At 41.9% G+C, this 20,349-nt stretch overlaps 1 protein-coding gene across 1 annotated transcript; it reads left to right on the top strand.

Moving 5' to 3' along the window:
- The first annotated feature begins 6,273 nt into the window (after nt 1-6,273).
- LOC103186875 (mesothelin-like protein) lies at nt 6,274-16,201 on the top strand. Its single transcript, XM_007906130.2, has 11 exons — nt 6,274-6,376; nt 8,405-8,512; nt 9,633-9,667; nt 10,189-10,255; nt 11,625-11,806; nt 12,344-12,490; nt 13,278-13,411; nt 13,596-13,729; nt 13,981-14,075; nt 14,590-14,785; nt 15,262-16,201. The coding sequence occupies exons 2-11, from the start codon at nt 8,446-8,448 to the stop codon at nt 15,348-15,350; spliced, it is 1,146 nt and encodes a 381-aa protein (XP_007904321.2). The 5' UTR covers nt 6,274-6,376; nt 8,405-8,445; the 3' UTR covers nt 15,351-16,201.
- The last annotated feature ends 4,148 nt before the right edge of the window (nt 16,202-20,349 follow it).

The following is a 20,349-nucleotide window of genomic DNA, read 5'->3' as shown; positions in this document are numbered from 1 at the left end:
CAATTTAGGCCTATATTCTGTAGAATATAGAAGAATGAGAGGTGATCTTATAGAAACCTATAAGATTATTAAGGGGCACGACAGAACAGGCAGTGGGAGACTTTTTCCCCTGGTTCGAGAAACTATAACCAGGGGTCACAGTCTTAAAATTAGGGGTAAGCCGAATGGCCTACTCCTGCTCCTATTTCTTATGTTCTTAAGTTCTCCTGTTGCCCCCACTCCCTTCCTCAACCCTCCTCTTCCCCCCCATCTCCTCCTCAACCCTCCCCTTGCCCCCACATCCCCTCAACCCTCCCCTTGACCCCACACCCCATCAACCTTCCCCTTGCCCCCACTCCCCTCCGCTCAGCTAACGTGGGCCTGTAGGATTGAGCAGCATCCTAAACAGATATAGCATCATTTTCGATATGTCTATATACACATGCACAGTATCAATATATATAAATAAATAAAACACCCAGGATCGAGAGAACAATTTGCAGTCATTGAAAAAGTCTGAAGGGTTTAAGAATTTCTCACATTTGATGTTAACCTTTTTGAAGTTTAAAATAATGAACCTACAAATTAGTTTTTTTTAAAACATAAATAATGTTCTTTGCTTGTTGGTGGGATAGCAATAAGCTTAATAACAGGCAATGCTTAGGGAGGTGGATGTGTCACAAAGTTGCTTGGGGCTGGTTTGGTCTCATTGTTCAGAAACCGTGGTACCTCCCAATCTGCTGGCTCCTACGCAAACCAGAGCCGCCCCTCAGTACATCCAGAGGTCACATACCTGCTCATTATGAAATATGTTCAAGGTGTAAAGAACAGTAACAACCCTTGTGTTTGACGTTTCTACATGGAATCAAATAAAAACGCATGGCTGCATTTCACTGTAAAATGTAGTGATTGTGTATTTGGCCACGGCAATGTCCCACAAACACCCATGAAACAAAGGACCATCTGGGGGATTGTAGCCCAGTGTAATCGGGAGAAACTACCTTCTTGTTTCGAATTGTGTCTTTTTTTTTCATCATCTCCCAATCTTTTACTTGAAACACTGAATAAAATCCTTTTGCTCCAGTTTACAACAACCGCAGCTTGCATTTATATAGAGCCCCTCACACAGGGCAATGTTCCAGAGCCTCTCACACCCTCACACAGGGCAATATCCCAGAGCCCCTCACACGGGGCAATATCCCAGAGCACTTACTCCTGAAATACGAGACCTGCTCACAAATTTAAATCCATTCCAGTCAAGCACAAATAATTAGTTTTTTTTCATGCATCAGAAGGTTTGGGATGCAAGTGAACAATGCCATGAGGCACAGTGTTATTTTAGGCTGAATTTGGTGCATGTCTGTGGGGCCTTGTGTAAAACGTTTCAATAATTTGCTTACAAGACCATTCTATTGAACCCTTCTTAGCCCAACAAAGGAGCAATGCTGTCATGGAAATAAAAAGGTTGGAAAATGTTTTTGTGAGCATTGTGAAGATGCTCACAAAAAGATGGAATAGTGACGTGGGACTTTAACATAATCGTACTAATCATTGCATTTGCTTCAGTGACTTTAGTGCACAAGATTTTACAAGATTTTACTGTAAAATATAGTGACTGTGTGTGCTGTAGGGTAATACATCAGCCAAATTGTGCATAGTGACGTCCCCACAAACAACCGTGAAACGAATGAACAATTTTATTTGGGGGATTTGTTGGCCAGAATGCCGGGAGAAACTGTTTTCTCTTTTTGAATAGTGCAAAAGCATCTTCAAAAAATCATCTGAATAGACATAAGGAACATCAGCTTAACTCTGTGTTGGTGTTAATGAATCCTTTTCACCCGGGCCAGTTAATAGCAGTGCTACTGTTGCCCTTGGCATTTCCCTCACTCACCTACCCACCATTGATGGCTGAACTATCAGTCACTATCCCCCACTGTTAAGAACATAAGAACATAAGAAACAGGAGCAGGAGTAGGCCATTCGGTCACTCGAGCCTGCCCCGCCATTAAAAAGATCATGGCTGATCTTCTAACCTAATTCCATCCACTATTGGTAAATCCTTTCCAAAATTACTCCATCAAAATCAAATGCATTATTATTATTATTATTATTATCTTGCTCACTCACTCTGCTCTCAATACTGCTGAATTCTGTCCATTGACAATGTGGCTTATGTCACATGAGGGGACAATGTCATTCCTAAATCCACCCTCCACCACCAGAGGGTGACAGTTGAGAGTTGATTCAACATCTATGTTACACCCTTGATTGCCCATTTGTACAGGGTTCCCTCATGTGGAACTTTGTCAAAGACATTGTGCAAGATCTAATTAAACCGCATGATATGGCTTTCCACCGTAAGGTTAGGATTCACCACCTCATATGATGTTTGTCAGCCAAGAGTCTACCTGTCCCAAGGCTATTATTTATTAGGTACTTTAATGTAGGTACGTTGATTAATTTGATTACAATGACTGAGATCAAGTTCACTGTTATCACAAAGTCTAGCTCTGTCACTCTTCCTGACTTTGACTTTGAATATGAGAAACACATTGTCTTGCTTCCAATCTGTGAGACCCAGCCCAGCCTTCAATCACACCCTCAACACAACAAACCTCAGCCCTTCGAAACAAATCTCCTCCTTTGCCTAAGTACCCTTTAGTATAGTTCACCTGACTCATTGATTTTATCACCTTTCAGTCTCTTGACATCATCAACAATTTCTAACTTGCTGTTACTGATGTCCAAACTTTCCCATGATGTATGTTGGATGGTATTTTTTATGTCCTCCCTAGTAAAATATCTAAATAGCCACTTATTACGCTTCCTATCTTTAGTTTCTCAACTCCCTCTGGGTCCCTCAGGGTTAAACCTTTTCTCTGATTACCATCTTCCTGATGGGACATTGCTGTGCGCAATTGGCTGCCGCATTCGCCCACAAATATACAGTCAATTCACTTTACCGTGTGTTCTGTGAAGGGCTTTGGGACATCCTCCCGACGTGAAAAGTGCTATATCAAATGCAAGGATTATTATTATTATTATTATTATTCCTGTTATATTGAAAGGTACTTTTTTTTACAACAATTTCTATGTCCCATTTTGTTCTCGGTTTCCCTTAATCTTTTTTATTTGACTTGCTTCTGTACATTCTTGCACTCAACTCAGTGGTCAGTGCTCTTTATTCTCCATGCAAACTTCAAAAAACTTCCTTTATTTCTCCTCATTTTTACCCCCATGGTCTACTTTGAGAATTTTGGCTTTGTTTCCCAGTCAGAATGAATACCATTGCATTACAGTCATTACAATTGTGGGAGGTGAACTGTGCACTGACTGAAAGAACAAGACTCGCTTCAGGGTATAGTATAATTATAATAATAATCCTTGGATTTGATATAGAGAACGTATCACGTCTTCAAGATGCCACAAAGCATTTCACAGAGTACAGTGTAAAGTGAATTGGCTGTACATTTTGTGGGCGAAATGCAACCCCGAGACCCTCTCGCTTGTGAGGTGAGTGCTCTAACCAATACACTACAGCACTCCACAATACACTCCACAATACACCATATATTTCATAAAGGCTCCTCTCTAAAGCTATGTTAGTCCTCAATTTACTCAGTCAAACCAAAATAAATACACGCTGGTTAGCATTAGCATTGGGGATACAGTTGCACGCTGTCTTGTGTCTTTCAGTGGTCAATCTAACTGATCTTGTGTCAGGCAGGTTTGCAGGTGTTTTTCCTGTTCTTCTTTTACCTACTAAAGGCTACGTTTCAAATGCCAACTCAGACAAGCCTTAAACTTAAGCTATTAATATCACTAATGGCTTCTTATCTGATTTTGATGCTTAAAACACATCACAACAACGTATCTGCTGTCAGATTGAAGTACAAGTTAAAGTTAAATACATACGTCAAGAAGGCAAATTATTTATTTTTCTACTCGCTGCATATTTTACCAAGGAGAGGATTTGGATATATGTATCATTATGTGTGACACATACAAGGGTGTGTTGGAGCATCTGCTGACATCTATCCTTATCAATACAATCAATGGAAAACATCTTTGAAGATGAATCAAATTCCTTTTAATAAACAACAAAGAGAAATTTAATACATCATTTATTTTAAAAGCCATGTATCAATTAACTGAGGAGTAACGTTTTTTATAGCGTGGGGTAACTTATTTGATTTTGTTTTAATCTAGTTCTAATTCACATCTTTTGAATAATTCTCGAGATAATTTGTGAGATCAAGAAAGGCTTGGGTGAGAAATGGCCCATTTGATCTCAGAGTACCAGAATACCTCACCCTACCAACATGCCACAGTGCAGCATCGAGTGGATTCTTAAATGGCTCCAGTGTCCTAGCTTCAATCACCCTTCCTGCTAACTCCATTTCACTGCAAATGATTAACCTAGCTCATTACACATGTCATCCTAGACCAGTTAGTAGCCCTCTCACCTCTCAGTCAGCGGTTGGCTGTGGGTTCAAGCCCCACATGAGGACCTTGAGCTGATATAGTCCAGACTGACACTGCATTGCAGCACTGGTGAGAGGTGCACGTGGATGAGACATAACATAACATGTAGGAGCAGGAGTAGGCCATTCGGCCCTTCGAGCCTGCCCCGCCATTCAATCATGGCTGATCTTCTAATCTAACTCCAGCTAATAACCTGACGCTGCCTTATCCCCATATTCCTTAATCCCTTTTGCAATAAGAAATCTATCTATCTCAGTCTTGAATATGTTCAAGGACTGAGCGTCAACAGCCCTTTGGGGTAGTGAGTTCCATGCATTCACTGCCCTTTGAGTGAAGAAGTTCTTCCTCAACTCAGTGCGAAAGAGCTGCCTCTGATTTTAAGGTTGTGACCCCTGGTTTTAGTTTCTCCAACCGGGGGAATCAATCTCCCACTATCTACTCTATCATGGCCTTTGATGATCTTATAGGTTTCTATAAGATCCCCTCTAATTCTTCTATAGACATTAAAACCAAGTTTCCATCTGTCTGTTCAGGTGGAAGCGAAGGATCCCACATCACTATTTGTAAAGAGAAGTAAGTTTCTTCTGATGTCCTGGCCAATGAATCCCCATATAGAATTGGTCATTCTCTGTGGTTGTGCACAAATTAGCTGCCGACTAGACTTTACTGTGTAGGTATGATCTCTTCATTTTGTTAAACGTAGCATAAGGGAGTGCCAAGGGAAAGAGGGAGAGAAGAAAGAGCAAAGGTTCAGTAAGTTTGTTCAGTGAGGAGCAGAGCCACACACACACACAAACTGGGAACATCCTAGAATAGATTCGCGGTTGGCAGTGCCTTAACTGATCTCAGGGAAGGTACAAGCCCTCTCCGATTTCTTGTTTGTTGTCATTGTTATGCTGAAAGGTGCAGTTACGTGGATGTTAGGTGAGTCAAGATAGAGTTCATTTGCGATGTCTCTATCCCACCTCTTATCAAAATAGTGTTTTCACACTCACCACCAAGACTCTCACATGAATAATGGGCCCATGGGGGCGGGACGTGAACTATAGAGTAGTTTTAAAAAAAGGAGTCAAAGACTCTTCAAGGGAATATGAAAGATTTGTGCAGAGAATTGGAAAGCAAAACTTTAAAAAAAGCAAATTAAAATAAAATTTTGGAACAAGCGTAAAAATGAACAAGTGGAGTTCTGTAGCTCAGTGGTTAGAGCACTCGCCTTGCAAGCGAGACACTTGGGTTCAATTCCCGGCAGGGGGCGAAACCTTGGGCAAGTTTCCTTACTCCACACGCCTAATAATAATCCCTCCAAAACAAAATAATAATAATAAATTGGTCACTTTAATCCACACTGTTTGTATGTGCAATTGGCTGCTGCGTTTCGCCCACAAATATACAGTCAATTCACTTTACTGTCTACTCTGTGAAGTGCTTTGAGACGTCGAGAAGACGTGAAAAGCGCTATATCAAATGCAGGGATTATTATTTTATTATTATTAAACGCCGCACAGAATAATAATAATAATCCTTGCATTTGATACAGCGCCTTATCATGTTATTGAGATGTCTCAAAGCACTTCATATTTACATATTGTAAAGAGGATTAACTGTATTTTGTGTTCGAAACCACAGCAGCCAATCGTTTACAGCAGTGATTTGAAAGTTTATTTTTAGTGGTCACTCCGTATATTGCTGAAGATATCTGACGAAGCCTCAGGGTGTGAACATTCCTTCCATGTTAGTGTCAGCACTAATATCGTTTGTCCGCACAAACCACACCTTTAGCTTCCTATAAAGTGATATATTGGGACTGCAGCCACATCCACGCAAATAGAAGAGCTCTCTCCTCTCCTCCCCTTGCCTTTCCTCTCCTCCACTACAGAGTTCTCTGCAAGACTCTGCAGTCATAAAGCAGGTAAGCAAGAATAACCATTTATTGTCAATTTATGGCATTTTACATTAAGTCAAACCCATTGCTGGGTTTAGTCAAAGAAAATGTGTTTGGCTGAGACGTGATTATCTTTACTGGCTGGGTAAATAATCTTTTGATCTACATGTTTCTGTGAGAATTTCAGTGGTTTGAGTTGGGGTTATTAACCTTTGTAAAGTCCAATCATTTAAGACGCCACAGATGTGGGATTGCTGCTGTTGTTCAGAATAACTGTACTGCTCCAAAGCATAATAATAATAATCCTTGCATTTGATACAGCGTCTTTGAGCCGTCTCAAAGTACTTCACAGAATATACTGTAAAGTGAATTGACTGTATTTTGTGGCCGGAAGCTTGCAAATTTCTAAATCTGTGACATTAACTTTTGTAACCTGTGCATTTATGACTGGATTTCAGTCGCTTACTGTGAATTCAGCTTGATCGTGGAGTCCTGTAGCTCAGTGGTTAGAGCACTTGCCTTGCAAGCGAGAGACCTGAGTTCAATTCCAGGCAGAGGGCGAAACCTCGGGCAAGTTTCCTTACTCCACACACCTAATAATAATCCCTCAAGAAAAAAAAACAATAATAAATTGGTCATTTTCAATCCACGACTGTTTGTGGGACGCTCCTGTGACCAATTGGCTGCCGCGTTTTGCCCACAAATATACAGTCAATTCACTTTATAGCATATTCTGTGAAGCGCTTTGAGACCTCGAAAAGACGTGAAAAGCGCTGTATCAAATGCAAGGATTATTATATCTTGTGGTGTTACATTTAGTGAAACCAAATGTTAAGGCAACTGCAATTACTGGTTAGGATCTTGTTGTCCTTTGTTCACTTCTTGTCATTGTTTTGAATGAAAAGCGTAAGCGTTTTTGCTTGCGTCTTGAATTCATTCTCATGAAAGACCATCTAGAATACAGTCATATCAAATTTGTTCGACTTATTGAGCACTAAATCGCCAGTGGGGTGAATTGGGAGTTTGAATACCTGTATTACCTTTGTGACATTACACCAAGCCAGTTTCTCCGTGTAACTCAATCGCAAAGGATGGAATTGGAATATGCTGCCTTTCTGCAAAATCACCCATTACAGGTCTGAGCTGAATCATTTGGATTATTTGGTTTTGATGGATGAGCCAGTGTTGCCCAGCAACATTTTTGAAAGCTAGAAATAAATGTTTGTAACAGTAATGTGCAATAATGTTTCTGGTCAGGAAGTATTTTAAACGTTTACTTTTTCTGCTGGATTTGAGGTTTGTGATATTAGCCCTCACCCCCCTACCAAACCCCCCTGAACACCAAAAAGCAGGTTGTGCATCTTTTACCGTGAATCGGTTGACGGTTGGGTCTAAATGCAGGAAGTCAAGATTGATTCTTTCCTACTTTTGAGAAGAAAGTAAAGCATCTCTGGCCAACGAAACTGGAGGCTGTGTTGGAAGCTTAGCAGTCACATTGACCTGAATATTTCTCAACCAGGATTGACAATACAATAAGCAATGACTAGCCTCTATTAAAGGGAGTGTGAGATGTGGGCTCACTCAGGGGTTGATCACTAACTGAATGTGTGGATAATAAGGTGAGGACAGAGTCTGATGCCTGCCAGGGTTAGTGACCAGGTTAATACCCACTGAAGCTGTCCAAGTGTTATGGCTCAGTTGGCATCCGTGCAGCCAGTCACTGGGACCAGGAGAGGAGGGGAGACAATAGAACCAGTTTATAATATTACCATTTGATACCATTTTATTATTATTATTTGTCGCACAAGAAGCATAAGAGGCCCAGGAAACAAGGAGGCTAAAAGCACACAGGACCTTGCAGCCTAATTATTTGATGCACAAGCACATGCTGAAATAACCCGGCCTGTGTTGGGATGGTCTTCAGATTGAGGCTTTCCTTAGATACCATACCTTCAGCTCTCAGGCATCACACAATGAATAGACACAGGATGGACTTTAACATGGAAACTGGAGACTGTTGCTATGATGATTGTGACCCTGGATTTTCTTTTGCAGCAACTTTACAGTTTAGGAACTTCCCGGTCTCCACAGATACCATGAACAAGGCAGTGTCTCCCGATTGCTCACTGTGGGTAAAGCTTATGACAGTTACTGTCACCATTGGTAAGTCCGTCTCTGTATTCTGGGGTTGTTGCTGGCTGCTGCAATAGTTCTCTCACACAGGGCACTCCTCAGAATAGTGAGTTAAGTGAATAGCTCTAACCTGAGGTTTTAGCTGTAAACTATAGGGAACAATACAATTTACATTTTACAGCACCTTTCATGTTGGGAGGACATCTCAAAGTGCTTGTCACTGCTGGCTGGGCTGAGGGGTGGGAGACACAAGCGGTGAGGAGGGGAAAGATGATGGAAAGTACGACTTGAGCCATTACATATTTTTTAATATAAATATATTTTTAAAACCCTAACTCTTAATATTGTCATTGTCTGAACTTCACTTGAGAAGTTATTGTTCTCAGTATAACAATAATAACTCTTGCATTTAATATGTAGTACGTGGGTATTTCCACAGACCCCAAATTGGATCTGTGTTGGTTGCAAATTGTACTGATCGGAAATTTCGCAGACCAGTAAATAGGAAACACAACAGTGCTTGTAATCTCCCAGTTTCTTCCAAGAGAAATTGTTAAAGCATTGGCTTGGTGTTTAGGTGAGAAGAGTGTTTATGGCAATGGGAGGTTTTGATATTACCCAGACCTGAGGGAAAACTCCCACAAAAACATCTCCTTCAGTGGGTAGGGGTAGGGCTGTGTCATTTCTGGCCAACAGATGCTTCAGCTATCATCAGGAGAGCTGAAAGAACAAATAAACATTCCATTGAGAGGGTTGCTATTGATGTTCTCTGCCAGAGACACATTCCCACCCCAGGAAACACGTACACTTTCAGGAACAAACTGATACCAAGGCTATCTGTAATGGTGAGCCACTGGTACTGCTCTGTGTACAGGCACCAGAATTCCTTGCCATGGGCTTGAGATACATCAAAAAGGAGTGCGTCTGTGTAGGGAGTGTGTATAGGGAGTGCTTAAGGAGCGTGTGTGTGTGGGGGGTGACTATCAGTACGCCCCAGACCTCTGCTAATGTAACACACCAATGAGTCTCACCAATTGAAATGACGAAACTCTAATCATTGCCTGGAAAGCCCTTAAACTTGTAAATGGCACCAAGTTGTTCTGTTGTGTGTGTGCTTGGTTTAACACATCATTCTGATTTTTTTTTCCAGGTTTCTTCCTCGTGTCCACTTGCAGTGCTCAGCGGGTAAGAGCGATTTTATACCCTCACTTATCCTGGCTCAGCTGTAGCACATTTAGTCCAAAGATGAGCCTCCATTGCTCTGTGTACTAATCCCACAGTGTTTGAGAGGTACTTGCACAGGCAACATGTGTGAGCAGGCAGGAGATAGCTTCATTCTCTGCTTCAGCAGCTGAAATAATTCTACTTGTTAATAATTCCTTAAACAATAAAAGCCATCTGATAGACAACAATAACAACAACAAAATTATGTTTGTATATAGAGTCTTTCAGGTTGGGAGCACATCCCAAGGCGCTGGACATTCAGTGTTTCTGATAAAATTAGAAATACGTACTCTCTCTTTTGAGAAATTAGTATGCACTTTAGTTAAATGTATTAATAACAACAATGCTTGCTTAATAATATTAATAATAATGCCTTTCACGTTGAGAGGACATCTCAAAGTGACTCACAGGATATACACTGTACTTTGAACTGCATCAAATAAAACTTGGTTTCACAGTTGCAATTTTTTTCCTGCACATAGGCTTTGTTCAGGACAGAATCACAAAGTCCACTCGAAATGCTGGTGAAAGAAAGAGTGAAGCGAGCTGGTATGTCTTTAGTAATAGTTACTTGGATGTTGGTGGGTGCTTCTCTTCTATTTGAATAGCAGGGCTTCAATCTATTTGAGAAGTTTACCACGTGGAACTTTATCAATCACTCAACCCATGACTTTTTGTGGGACACTGCTGTGCGCAATTGGCTGCTGTGTTTCACTCACAAAATATACAGTCGATTCACTTTACGGTATATTCTGGGAAGAGCTTTGAGACGTATCAACGACATGATAAGGCACTACATCAAATGCAGTTATTATTATCAATCGCCTTCTGAAAATCCAATTAGATCAACCCCACCTGCTGCACTCGATAGTCCTCATCCACTAATTGAATTAATTCCACAAAGAATATTCCAGTCGGTTTCTGAATCCTGACATTATCCAAGCCCTTCAGAAGAGCACATTGATGGTGTCTGTATAATAGTCTCACTGCAGTCATGAGGCCAACTCGCTTATAACATCCAGCCTCAAAATCATGATCCTTCTCTGCTGTACGAGAAACAAGCCCCTCAGACACTTTGGTTTTTCACTTTAGTTTCTCAGTAAAAGGACTGTTCTAAGAATAGGTATGTTGACATTGAACAATCTTCACTCTACATTTTTCTGTGACACTTGAAGTCAGAATGTAAAGGTGATCCTAATGTCATGTGAAACCCAATGGGGTTCCAACCAACTTCCGATGGTGAGTTGTAAACAGTGACTACTAATGTCTCAACCTTTTGTGCACTTACTGGTCTTAAAAGATGTCAGCTCCATGCACAACATTCAGTTCAGTGCATTTTGCTGTGTGTAAGTGATAATTAATTCTCCATTTCCCCATGTCAGAGGTGAGCAAATAAGCTGCAATTGAGTCTAAGGCTAGATACATTGCAACTCATCTGGTCTTATTATGGGGGCTCATTAAAATAATTTGCATCTATTCTTTGCCTGGATTTTTTTGGAGTTTGTTTTCATCCCCATAAAACCTTTTCCTGACATGACATGAAAGGCACTCTATCAAATAGCAGGATTATTATTATGGGGTTATTATTTCAGGCAAATACATGCTCTCTTTTTCATAATAATATTAATCATAATCATAATAAGTAGCCAATCTTGCTGTGTAAATACCAATGAAATGAACACAGAATGAAAGTGTTGATCAGTAACTTGTGAGCACTCTCACTGCTCCATCAGATAATAACAGCACCGAAACGTCTCGCTCTCTGCTCCCATTGTAAACATGAAGAGTATTCCAGAGCTTTGTGGTACATGGCAAAGTGCACTGTTAACATGACAGTCAGATACATCAGCTCTGGGAAGAAATGGTAGAGAGTATTGCTTGCGCCCCTCACACAATGAATGTTCTCTTGTGTTCGCAGTTTGCCCACAGGGTATCATAACACCCCAGATGACTACTCAATTATTGCTGCCCATCAGATACCCCGCTGCCGATTTAGACCCATGTTTGAGTGATGAAGTCCTGGCGAACAACCTCACCCAACTTGGAAACTTGGCCTTTAACGTAGACCAGCTTCTGGTTCTGAAGAGCAGGCTGACCCAGGTAAACACACAGCTTCAAAACTACTCTGGTCCTCAGCATAAAACGCAATTGTCCGCCTGCAAATACACAGTCAATGAATGCACTTTATAGTCCATCGTGTCTGCATCACTGCTATCTAAATCATCGGCAGACAGCAAATCCCAACATACATCACTCATGGTCGAGGAAGTGCTTTGGCGGGAACTCACTGACATATAGAAAGTCTTATATGTAATTAGAGTAGTTAAAGTTAAACCTTAAATACTACTTTAAAGAATCATAGAATCTTACAGCACAGAAGTAGGCCATTCGTCCCATCGTGCCTGTGCTAGCTCTTTGAAAGAGTTAGCCAACTAGTCCCACTCCCCCGTTTTTACCCCATAGCCTTATAAATGTTTCCTTTTCAAGTAAATATCCAATTCCCTTTTGAAAAAGTTATTATTGAATCTGCTTCCACCCCCCTTTCAGGCAAGCATTGGGTTTAGTTACAATTGTGCCTCATTGAGGACATGTTTGTGAATGTGACTGGATATTAATACTTGTGTCTTTCTGGAATAGTTATATCCCAGTGGGCTGCCACAAGAACAGCTTAAACAGTTGGGCTATATAATAACTGTATATGGCCCAGGGGATGTCAGCAGGTGGAATATAACGGATCCAGACATTCTTGCATCTGTATTACAGAACAGCCCCACTCCGAACCTGGTAAGTAAGCACCAGTAAATCGATGTCTGACACTCTCAGTTTAAAAATTTCATTCACATAGGAAAGTGACCGACCATTGTGATCTATCCAGCTGGTCCCAGAAAATGGACTTAATACAAAATATTCATATGGGTTATAACTGCCTGTCCAGCACAATGGACTTATCTAAATAATAATAATAATCCTTACATTGGATATAGCGCTTTTCACGTCTTCTCGACATCTCAAAGCGCTTCACAGAATAGACTGTAAAGTGAATTGACTGTATATTTGTGGGCGAACGCGGCAGCCAATTGCACACAGCAATGTCCCACAAACAGTCGTGGATTGAAAATGACCAATTTATTATTGTTTTGTTTGGAGGGATTATTATTAGGTGTGTGGAGTAAGGAAACTTGCCCAAGGTTTCGCCCTCTGCCTGGAATTGAACCCAGGTGTCTTGCTTGCAAGGCGAGTGCTCTAACCATTGAGCTACAGGACTCCACTACTATTATAGATTATTATAATTATTATAAATTATTTATAAATGGACTTAGTAAATAAGGAGCTGTGCTCAAGGCAGCTTTAGGCTATATTATTTTCTATCTTACTGAAGCTGCTGTACTTATTAGTTCAGTGGAAAGTTACAAGGCTATGGGGTAAGAACGACCAAAAATTAATAATGAGAAAAAAAAACATTTATAAAAGTGAATCCATTTATCTGAATTGAATAGAAACTATTCTGAGGTTTTACTGTTCATGAAAAGACTAATCAATTAATTGGTGTTTTATTATGTTTTTGCTTCAGACCAATATAATTGTTTCAAACTATTTGCGAGAACCTGGGGTGCTCAACACAGCTGCACTAAATGCAATCGGTGGTAAACTGCTGTGCACTGCCAGCGAAGAGAAACTCAGAACCATCCTCCCCACTGACCTCAAGTAAGTGTTAAACCATCAACATTGAGGTTGTGTTGGAGATTGCCACCTTGTTTAGTGAATGCAGGTAACCCAAGGGTCATGGAATTTCACCGCACAGAAATGCTACATCAAATGCAAGGAATATTATTATTATTATTGTCTCAAAGTCAAATAAATTACAATGCTCAAAACCATTGCCTGACAGGAATACCAACCCACTCAATATCTCCACGTGCACCCAGCTGAAGAAAGACATCCTTTATGGCATCGCAAAGGATGCTTTCGAGGACAGATCAGGGAACCTCAGCGCCAATTACAGGCAGATTAATTCGTATCTGGGTAAGTTTCACTACAGCTTGGCTTTATCGCAATATGAGTCAGTACAGTATTGTAGAAGAGAAATTGCTTAAGGAATTATGCAATTTACTGCTAATGTGAAATTATCTAAGAGCTAGGATCTTGAGGAGCTGTTCCTCTCCCCGTGTTTGCTATAAATTGTTTTCGAGTTGTACACAGTAAATATAAATATATGGCACTGTATACCTTATCGCAGTGTAATAATCTGACAGGGTTTATTATTTTCCCCAAAGGTGGTGCACCAGCAATTGATTTACAGCGTTTAGCTGCAGCAAATGTCAACATGGACATTGAGACATTTTTGAATCTCAACCCAGTCGAAGTGGTTGTACGTATCAATGGAAGAATGTGGTGTTTATTTGTTAGCGATGCCTTCATGGCTGCCCTGTTTCTCTCGCAGTCACACACCAGGACTACATCATGTACATAATACAAACCAGCGCTTAAGTTTAGTGCAGCCCATCATTGTAACAGCACTTTCACTCCACATGACTGAGTTCAGCCACTTTATCACAACCTGGAAATGGGTAAATGGTAACTGTGCAGCTCAGCAGTACAAAGCACCAAGGCTCCACATGGTGCCCATCCAACAAGGGACATACGTTTTATATTATATAATCCATGACTGTTTGTGGGACACTGCTGCGCGAAATTGGCTGCTGTGTTTTGCCTGTGAAGGCTTCTGTGAAACATTGTGAGAAGTCTCAATGATGGAATAAGGCCTTATATCAAATGCAAGAATTATTATTATTTTAGCAATTTCACGATATAAGATTAGAAGATGTAAGACGATGAAAGAGGATTTTGCTGATGTTATATTGTTGCCCTTGTTTCGCTTTCAGAAACTCTCTGCTCAGGAAGTGCGGGACTTACTTGGAGTAAACCTTCCCAAACTGAAAGAGAATGAATCTGACCCATTAGTGCAGGCCTGGATTAGAACCCACAGCCAAGCAGATGTGCGGAGCCTGGGAGTCGGGCTGAGTGGAGGAAGGCCATCAGAACAAGAATTTGAACTTGGCCATTTTGATTTTGCAGAAGGTGGGTAGCTGCGTCCATTTGTTTTGTGCTGCCACAGAGACCGGGTGGCAATGTGGCATTACTTGATGCCCACACAGCATACAAATACAATGGTTTGCCTCCAATACACAGTCACTACACTTCACAGTAAAATCATGTGAAGCTCTTTGAGACCTCTTGACAAACATAATAAGGCACTATATCAAATGCAAGGATTGTTTTGGCATAACATATACAGCCGAAAGTATTTAATTTCTAAGTATTTTCAGTCTTTGCACATATTGTATAAGTACACACACGCGCACACTGATACCTAACAAATGGTCTCACATCCATAAAGTACAAACACACATCACATACACTTCCATTTACATTCATACACACAAATTCAAATGCACAGCTTGTAAACAGTGACATATATTTCAGCATTAGCAAAGCTGAATGAGTCTGAAAGGGAAATGGTAATTGATGGTGTGATTTTTGGCTTCATTTTTCAGGCCACAATTCAGCTTCCAGCAACCACTTGGGTCTCCAGTGTTCTTTCCTCGTTGGTGTGATAATCATTGCAATACAGAGAGTGCTGTAAAGTGGACACAGCCAAGCAATGCTTTCAGCTGTTTTACATCTAGAAGCAAATATCTAACCTCCTGACTATCAAGAACTTGGTGTTGCAAGTTAATGTTTGATGAAAGTTAACTTTGAATTAATGTAATTGTTAGCACTATGACTGAATCCTGTTTATAACAATGTTATTTAGACTGGCAAGACAAGTGAGATTCCTACACTGAGTTGCTAATAAACGTAAATTGCTCTTATATTAGGAGATTGGCCTTTTCCGGTTGTTGTTAAAGATCCTAATACACAACAAGGGAAAAGGGAGGTTGTGGTTAACAGTCTCCAGAGAGATTGGTCATTCACTTCATGGCTATTTGTGGGCCCTCCCTATGTGCAAACTAGCATTTGCCTACAAAAACAGTCATTGCGCTCAACAGTAATTACCTAAAAAGCACTTTGATATATCTAGACATTATAGATGTGATAGCAAATACAAGGAATATTATATTATTATTGTTATTATTATTATCTACAGGGCAGATTTCTCCTGATAATCCTGAAGTCAAATCCTGTCCATCTTATGCGTGTTTATGTTTTGTGGAGCGATGATATGAAATTGTATTTAAAGTTAAATTTATAGGTGAGAGGATTATTGCTCACATGGTTTAGAATGTATACAAGCAAATGCTGACATTGACACTTATTTAAATTATACTTTTACCTTCATTCACTCCCTTGCAGGTGATTTGTGAATAAAAAATGTGTTAGTAAGGCAAAGTATGGGACAGCTGTTCTTACAGTATAATTGCTGAAGATGTTAACCCCAGAGAAGATCGATTTCAAGATCCTCGCCCTTGTGTTCAAGTCCCTCCACTCCTCTGGACCCCCCCATCTCTCTGACCTCCTCTCTCCTCAAAACAGTACCCGCTGCCTTTGTTCCTGCGGGTCTGGCCTCCTCCTCGTCCCCCGAGTCCTCCACTCCACCCTCGGCGGCCGTGCCTTCAGCCACTATGCCCGAGGCTCTGGAACTCCCTGCCTCATTCCCTTCGTCTCGTTCCCTCCCTTCCCATTTTCAGTTCTCTGCTGAAGACCTTTCTTTTTGACCTTTCTTTGGTCACCTTCCTCCCCCTGGCTTGGTCCCGGGATCCGTTACTGTAAAGCACTCTGAGACGCCATCCGGCGTGGAGGGCGCTATATAAATCCAAGTTGTTGTTGTTATACAAAGTGTCAGAATTTGTAATATCCAGTTGTCGACAGCGTCTTTCCATTTTGCGGTTGGTTGCATTGTCCAGTGTCTGTCCATCATTGTACTGATGTTTATTTTTATTGCGTCACATTTGTTTCCTTTTATCAGCTGAACTATAATAAAATGTCTATTTATTTTCAATAAAATGATGAATTTCATTGCTCTCCATTCTATTTGTTTTTATTACGTTGCTCCTTCGAGTGAGCAACTTTGACTCCATTTGACCCGATAAGTCTCAGGGAAGGTAAAAGTGAAGTTACCTTCTCACAGAATGCTATTGTACAAGGGCTTGGGCAAGAACAAACCAGCTCAGAGGGTGGATGTTATTATTACTTCTGTGGTGAGCTTATGCAAACAATCGCTCAACACCTTAAGAATACTATTTGTGGTTAGAGCACACCTCTAGCAAGCCAGAGATTCAATTCCCAAGCAAAAGAAAACCTAAGGCAAGTTTCCTTGCTCCACACCCTCTGTTTACCTAGCAATAAGTAGGAACTTGGTTGCTAGTCAATTGACGGGTGTAATAAACCCTCAATAAAAATATTGGTCACTCAATCCAACCACGGCTGTTTGTAGGGCACTGCTGTGCGCAAATGGCTGCCGGGTTTCACCCACAAAATAAACAGTCACTGCACTATACAGTATACGCTGTGAAGCGTTTTGAGATGTCTCAATGACGTGATAAGGTGCTATATCCCAAATAAAAGCAATGGTTATTATGGTACATGGAAGTCTGGTGATGGAGCCCCAGAGCCCTGGGCCATGAGCTACAGATTTCCATCTTGAGCTGCTGCACTTTCCCAGGATTTACTGGGCACCAATGAGAAATATTTCTTTATGTGATTCTGTAAGGAATTCTTTTTTGGGGTTTAAAGGGAGATTAGAAAACATTCCTTTACCCAGAGTGGGGGGAGGGGGTGCTCCCACAGAGTGGGGGGAGGGGGTGCTCCCACAGAGTGGGGGGAGTGGAGGATAGAGTTCTAGAGCCTCGGGGCTGAGAGGCTGAAGGCCCGGCAAGGGGGAAATGGTCAGGGTGAGGGGAGGGAAGGGAGGGAGCGAGGAGGGGGTAGAGAGTCGAGAGGGGAGCTGAAGGCACGGTCAAAGAGAAAGGTCTTGAGACCGGCCTTGAAGGAGGAAAGGGAGGAGGCGGCGAAGGCACTGGAGGATAGAGTTCTAGAGCCTCGGGGCTGAGAGGCTGAAGGCCCGGCCACCGATAGTAGGGAGGTTGGGGCGGGGGATGTGGAGCAGACCGGAGCCAGAGGAATGGAGGGTACGGGCAGGTAGGTAGGGGGATAGTAGGTCGGAGAGGTAGGAGGGAGCAAGGCCGTGAATGGCCTTGTAGGTGAGGATGAGGATCTTGAAATCGATCCTCTGGGGGATGGGGAGCCAGTGGAGGCGAGCGAGGGTGGGAGTGATGTGTTCCCGAAGCCTGGTGCGGGACAGTACACGAGCTGCCGAGTTCTGAATGACCTGCAGTGTGGAGGGAGGGCCGGGAAGGCCGGTGAGGAGAGAGTTCGCATAGTCCAGCCTTGAGGTGATAAAGGCTTGGACCAGAGTTTCAGCCGCGTGAGGGGTGAGGTAGTGCCGTAGTCTGGCGACATTCCGGAGGTGATGGAAGGCGCGAATATGAGGGAGAAAGGACAGCTCAGGGTCGTACAGAACCCCGAGGTTCCCGATGGCTTTGAGAGGTGGAGAGTGTGGCCTTGGATGCTGACGCTGTCAGCGCCTGAGGTGCGGAGGCGCTGACGTGAGCCAATCAGGAGGGCCTCAGTTTTGCGCACGTTGAGCTGAAGAAAGTTATCTCTCGTCCAGGACTCGATGTCGGACAGACAGCTGTCAGGACATCGGTGGTCGTGGAGTTGAGGGTAGAGGAGGAAAGGTAGAGTTGGGTGTCATCCGCATACATGTGGGAGTGAACCCCATGTCTGTGGATGATGTCACCACAGGGGGAGCATATAGAGGGTGAAGAGGAGGGGACCGAGGACAGAGCCTTGAGGGACACCGCACGAGACAAGATTATGGTTTACAAACTCGGAGCAAGCAGGAGACTGGGATCAGACCAGGTGACATCTGTGGAGAATAGACAACAGTGCAGATTTGATGGACAGAACGACATAGCCAGAAGTAAAGAACTTGGGAACAAGTTGCAAATACAATCCTGGGGAATGTGTTGCATTGTCTTTCGAGTGAAACATTAAACCGAAGTCAGGTTTGCCTGTCCACGCGGACGTTAAAGATGTCATGGGGCCATTCCAGAAGGGAGTTTCTCCCGATGTCCTAGCCAACCATCTCACTTCTATGCTCTTTGTGGGAAGTGCAGCGCGCATATTGGCTGCCAAATTCGCCAACAATTATACACTCTTTGCACTTAACTCTAAAAGTCCTGTGAAGTGCTTTGAGACATCTCTACGACATGATAAGACAGGGATTATTGTTATTATTATTATTGAATGCCACACAGCGAGGGTAAGGGTTTGAGCTAAAGGGAGAAACGCCAGGCAGGTAGCAAGCCCTATTGTTTTCTAACTGTTTTCTTTAAAATATTACAGAGTTTGAGATTCTTGTGGTTATTAATTTTACCTGCAGCGCCGACCAAAGAAAATGGGAGTTGTGAGGGAGAAAGGGAATGTTGTGAGATCGGGTTATCTAACAAATTGTCTATGTTAAGTGCTCCTCTCAGTTCCACACTCAGAAACATTTGAACAGAGGAAAAAAACAAAATGAAGGTCAATAAAAAGGAATGTTGGAATGTCAGATCAAATTACGTCAGATCTGGTGCAGGACAAATCAATAAAGGTTAGTATAAGAGCAGTGACGACTGAAACTTTACACCCGTGTGGAAATTCTGTCCTCTGACGTATTTTATATACCACGTTTCACCCACAAAATATGCAGTGAGTCCACTTTACAGCATATCCTCTGTGACGTCTCAACGACGTGATACAGTGCGATATCAAATGCAAGGATTATAATAATAATATTGAGATGCGAGTGCTCTAACCACTGAGCTACAGGACTCCACAAATTATTATTATCTCTCAAAATGGCAGGTTCATTACGATCTGTGCTATGATCGTTTCAGAGATGTTACCCTTTCGATCCCTGGTAAAGGTTTGGGCTGGAAATTGTGACATTTCTTAACAGATTTGATATGATGCATACTGTTCACAAGATAAGTCTGAATGAAGAAGGCCCTTTGAACAATCTGACATCATGCCTCCAAACCACCCCCTCTACCATCCCCCTTTACTGAATCAACTGCTGTTTAAACGATTCCCAGTGTCCTGGCTTCTACCACCTTTCCTGGCCACCTGTTCCAGTTGTTGATTACCCTCTGTCTCAAGAAAAGCTTCCTGGTGTCTGTCCTGAAATTGCCCTTTACACTAAACTCTAAACCTACATTCTCTTGTTCCACTGTTTTGATACATCCTAAAGTATTGATCTGGGTTTCCTTTTTCAATCCCATTTATAATTTTGTTTACATAAAAACATGAGAATTTGCGAAGCGAAGGAAGACCAACACTCTCTGAGGTGCCCTCATTGGACAGAAAAGGATTTGATGTGACAATTAGAATCTGTTCCTTCAGGTTTTCTTTCATCCCCACTTTTTGTGTTGCTACGATTACTCTAGGGTCAATTGACAAATTGAATTAAATGAAATTAAATTTCTTAATAACCAACGAATAGTGTAGGAATATATGGTCACGGCCACTCTCTGGAACGTTCCCCTCTGCTGATCTCCAGCCACGGGCAAGGACATTTCTTTGGCCACAATCTGGCTTCC

The sequence above is a fragment of the Callorhinchus milii genome, unplaced genomic scaffold (assembly GCF_018977255.1).
Source record: "Callorhinchus milii isolate IMCB2004 unplaced genomic scaffold, IMCB_Cmil_1.0 Scaffold16, whole genome shotgun sequence".
In the NCBI taxonomy this organism is placed as follows: domain Eukaryota; kingdom Metazoa; phylum Chordata; class Chondrichthyes; order Chimaeriformes; family Callorhinchidae; genus Callorhinchus; species Callorhinchus milii.
The sequence above is the reverse complement of the archived record's forward strand: the minus strand, read 5'-3'. Positions and strand labels throughout refer to the sequence as shown.

Bases quoted from the DNA above. Each gene is read 5' to 3' on its own strand.
- LOC103186875 (XM_007906130.2), top strand. From the start codon at position 8,446: ATGAACAAGGCAGTGTCTCCCGATTGCTCACTGTGGGTAAAGCTTATG. The intron at 13,412-13,595 runs GTAAGTGTTAAA...ATTGCCTGACAG, and splicing joins ATCCTCCCCACTGACCTCAA to GAATACCAACCCACTCAATA. The intron at 13,730-13,980 runs GTAAGTTTCACT...TTTTCCCCAAAG, and splicing joins GCAGATTAATTCGTATCTGG to GTGGTGCACCAGCAATTGAT.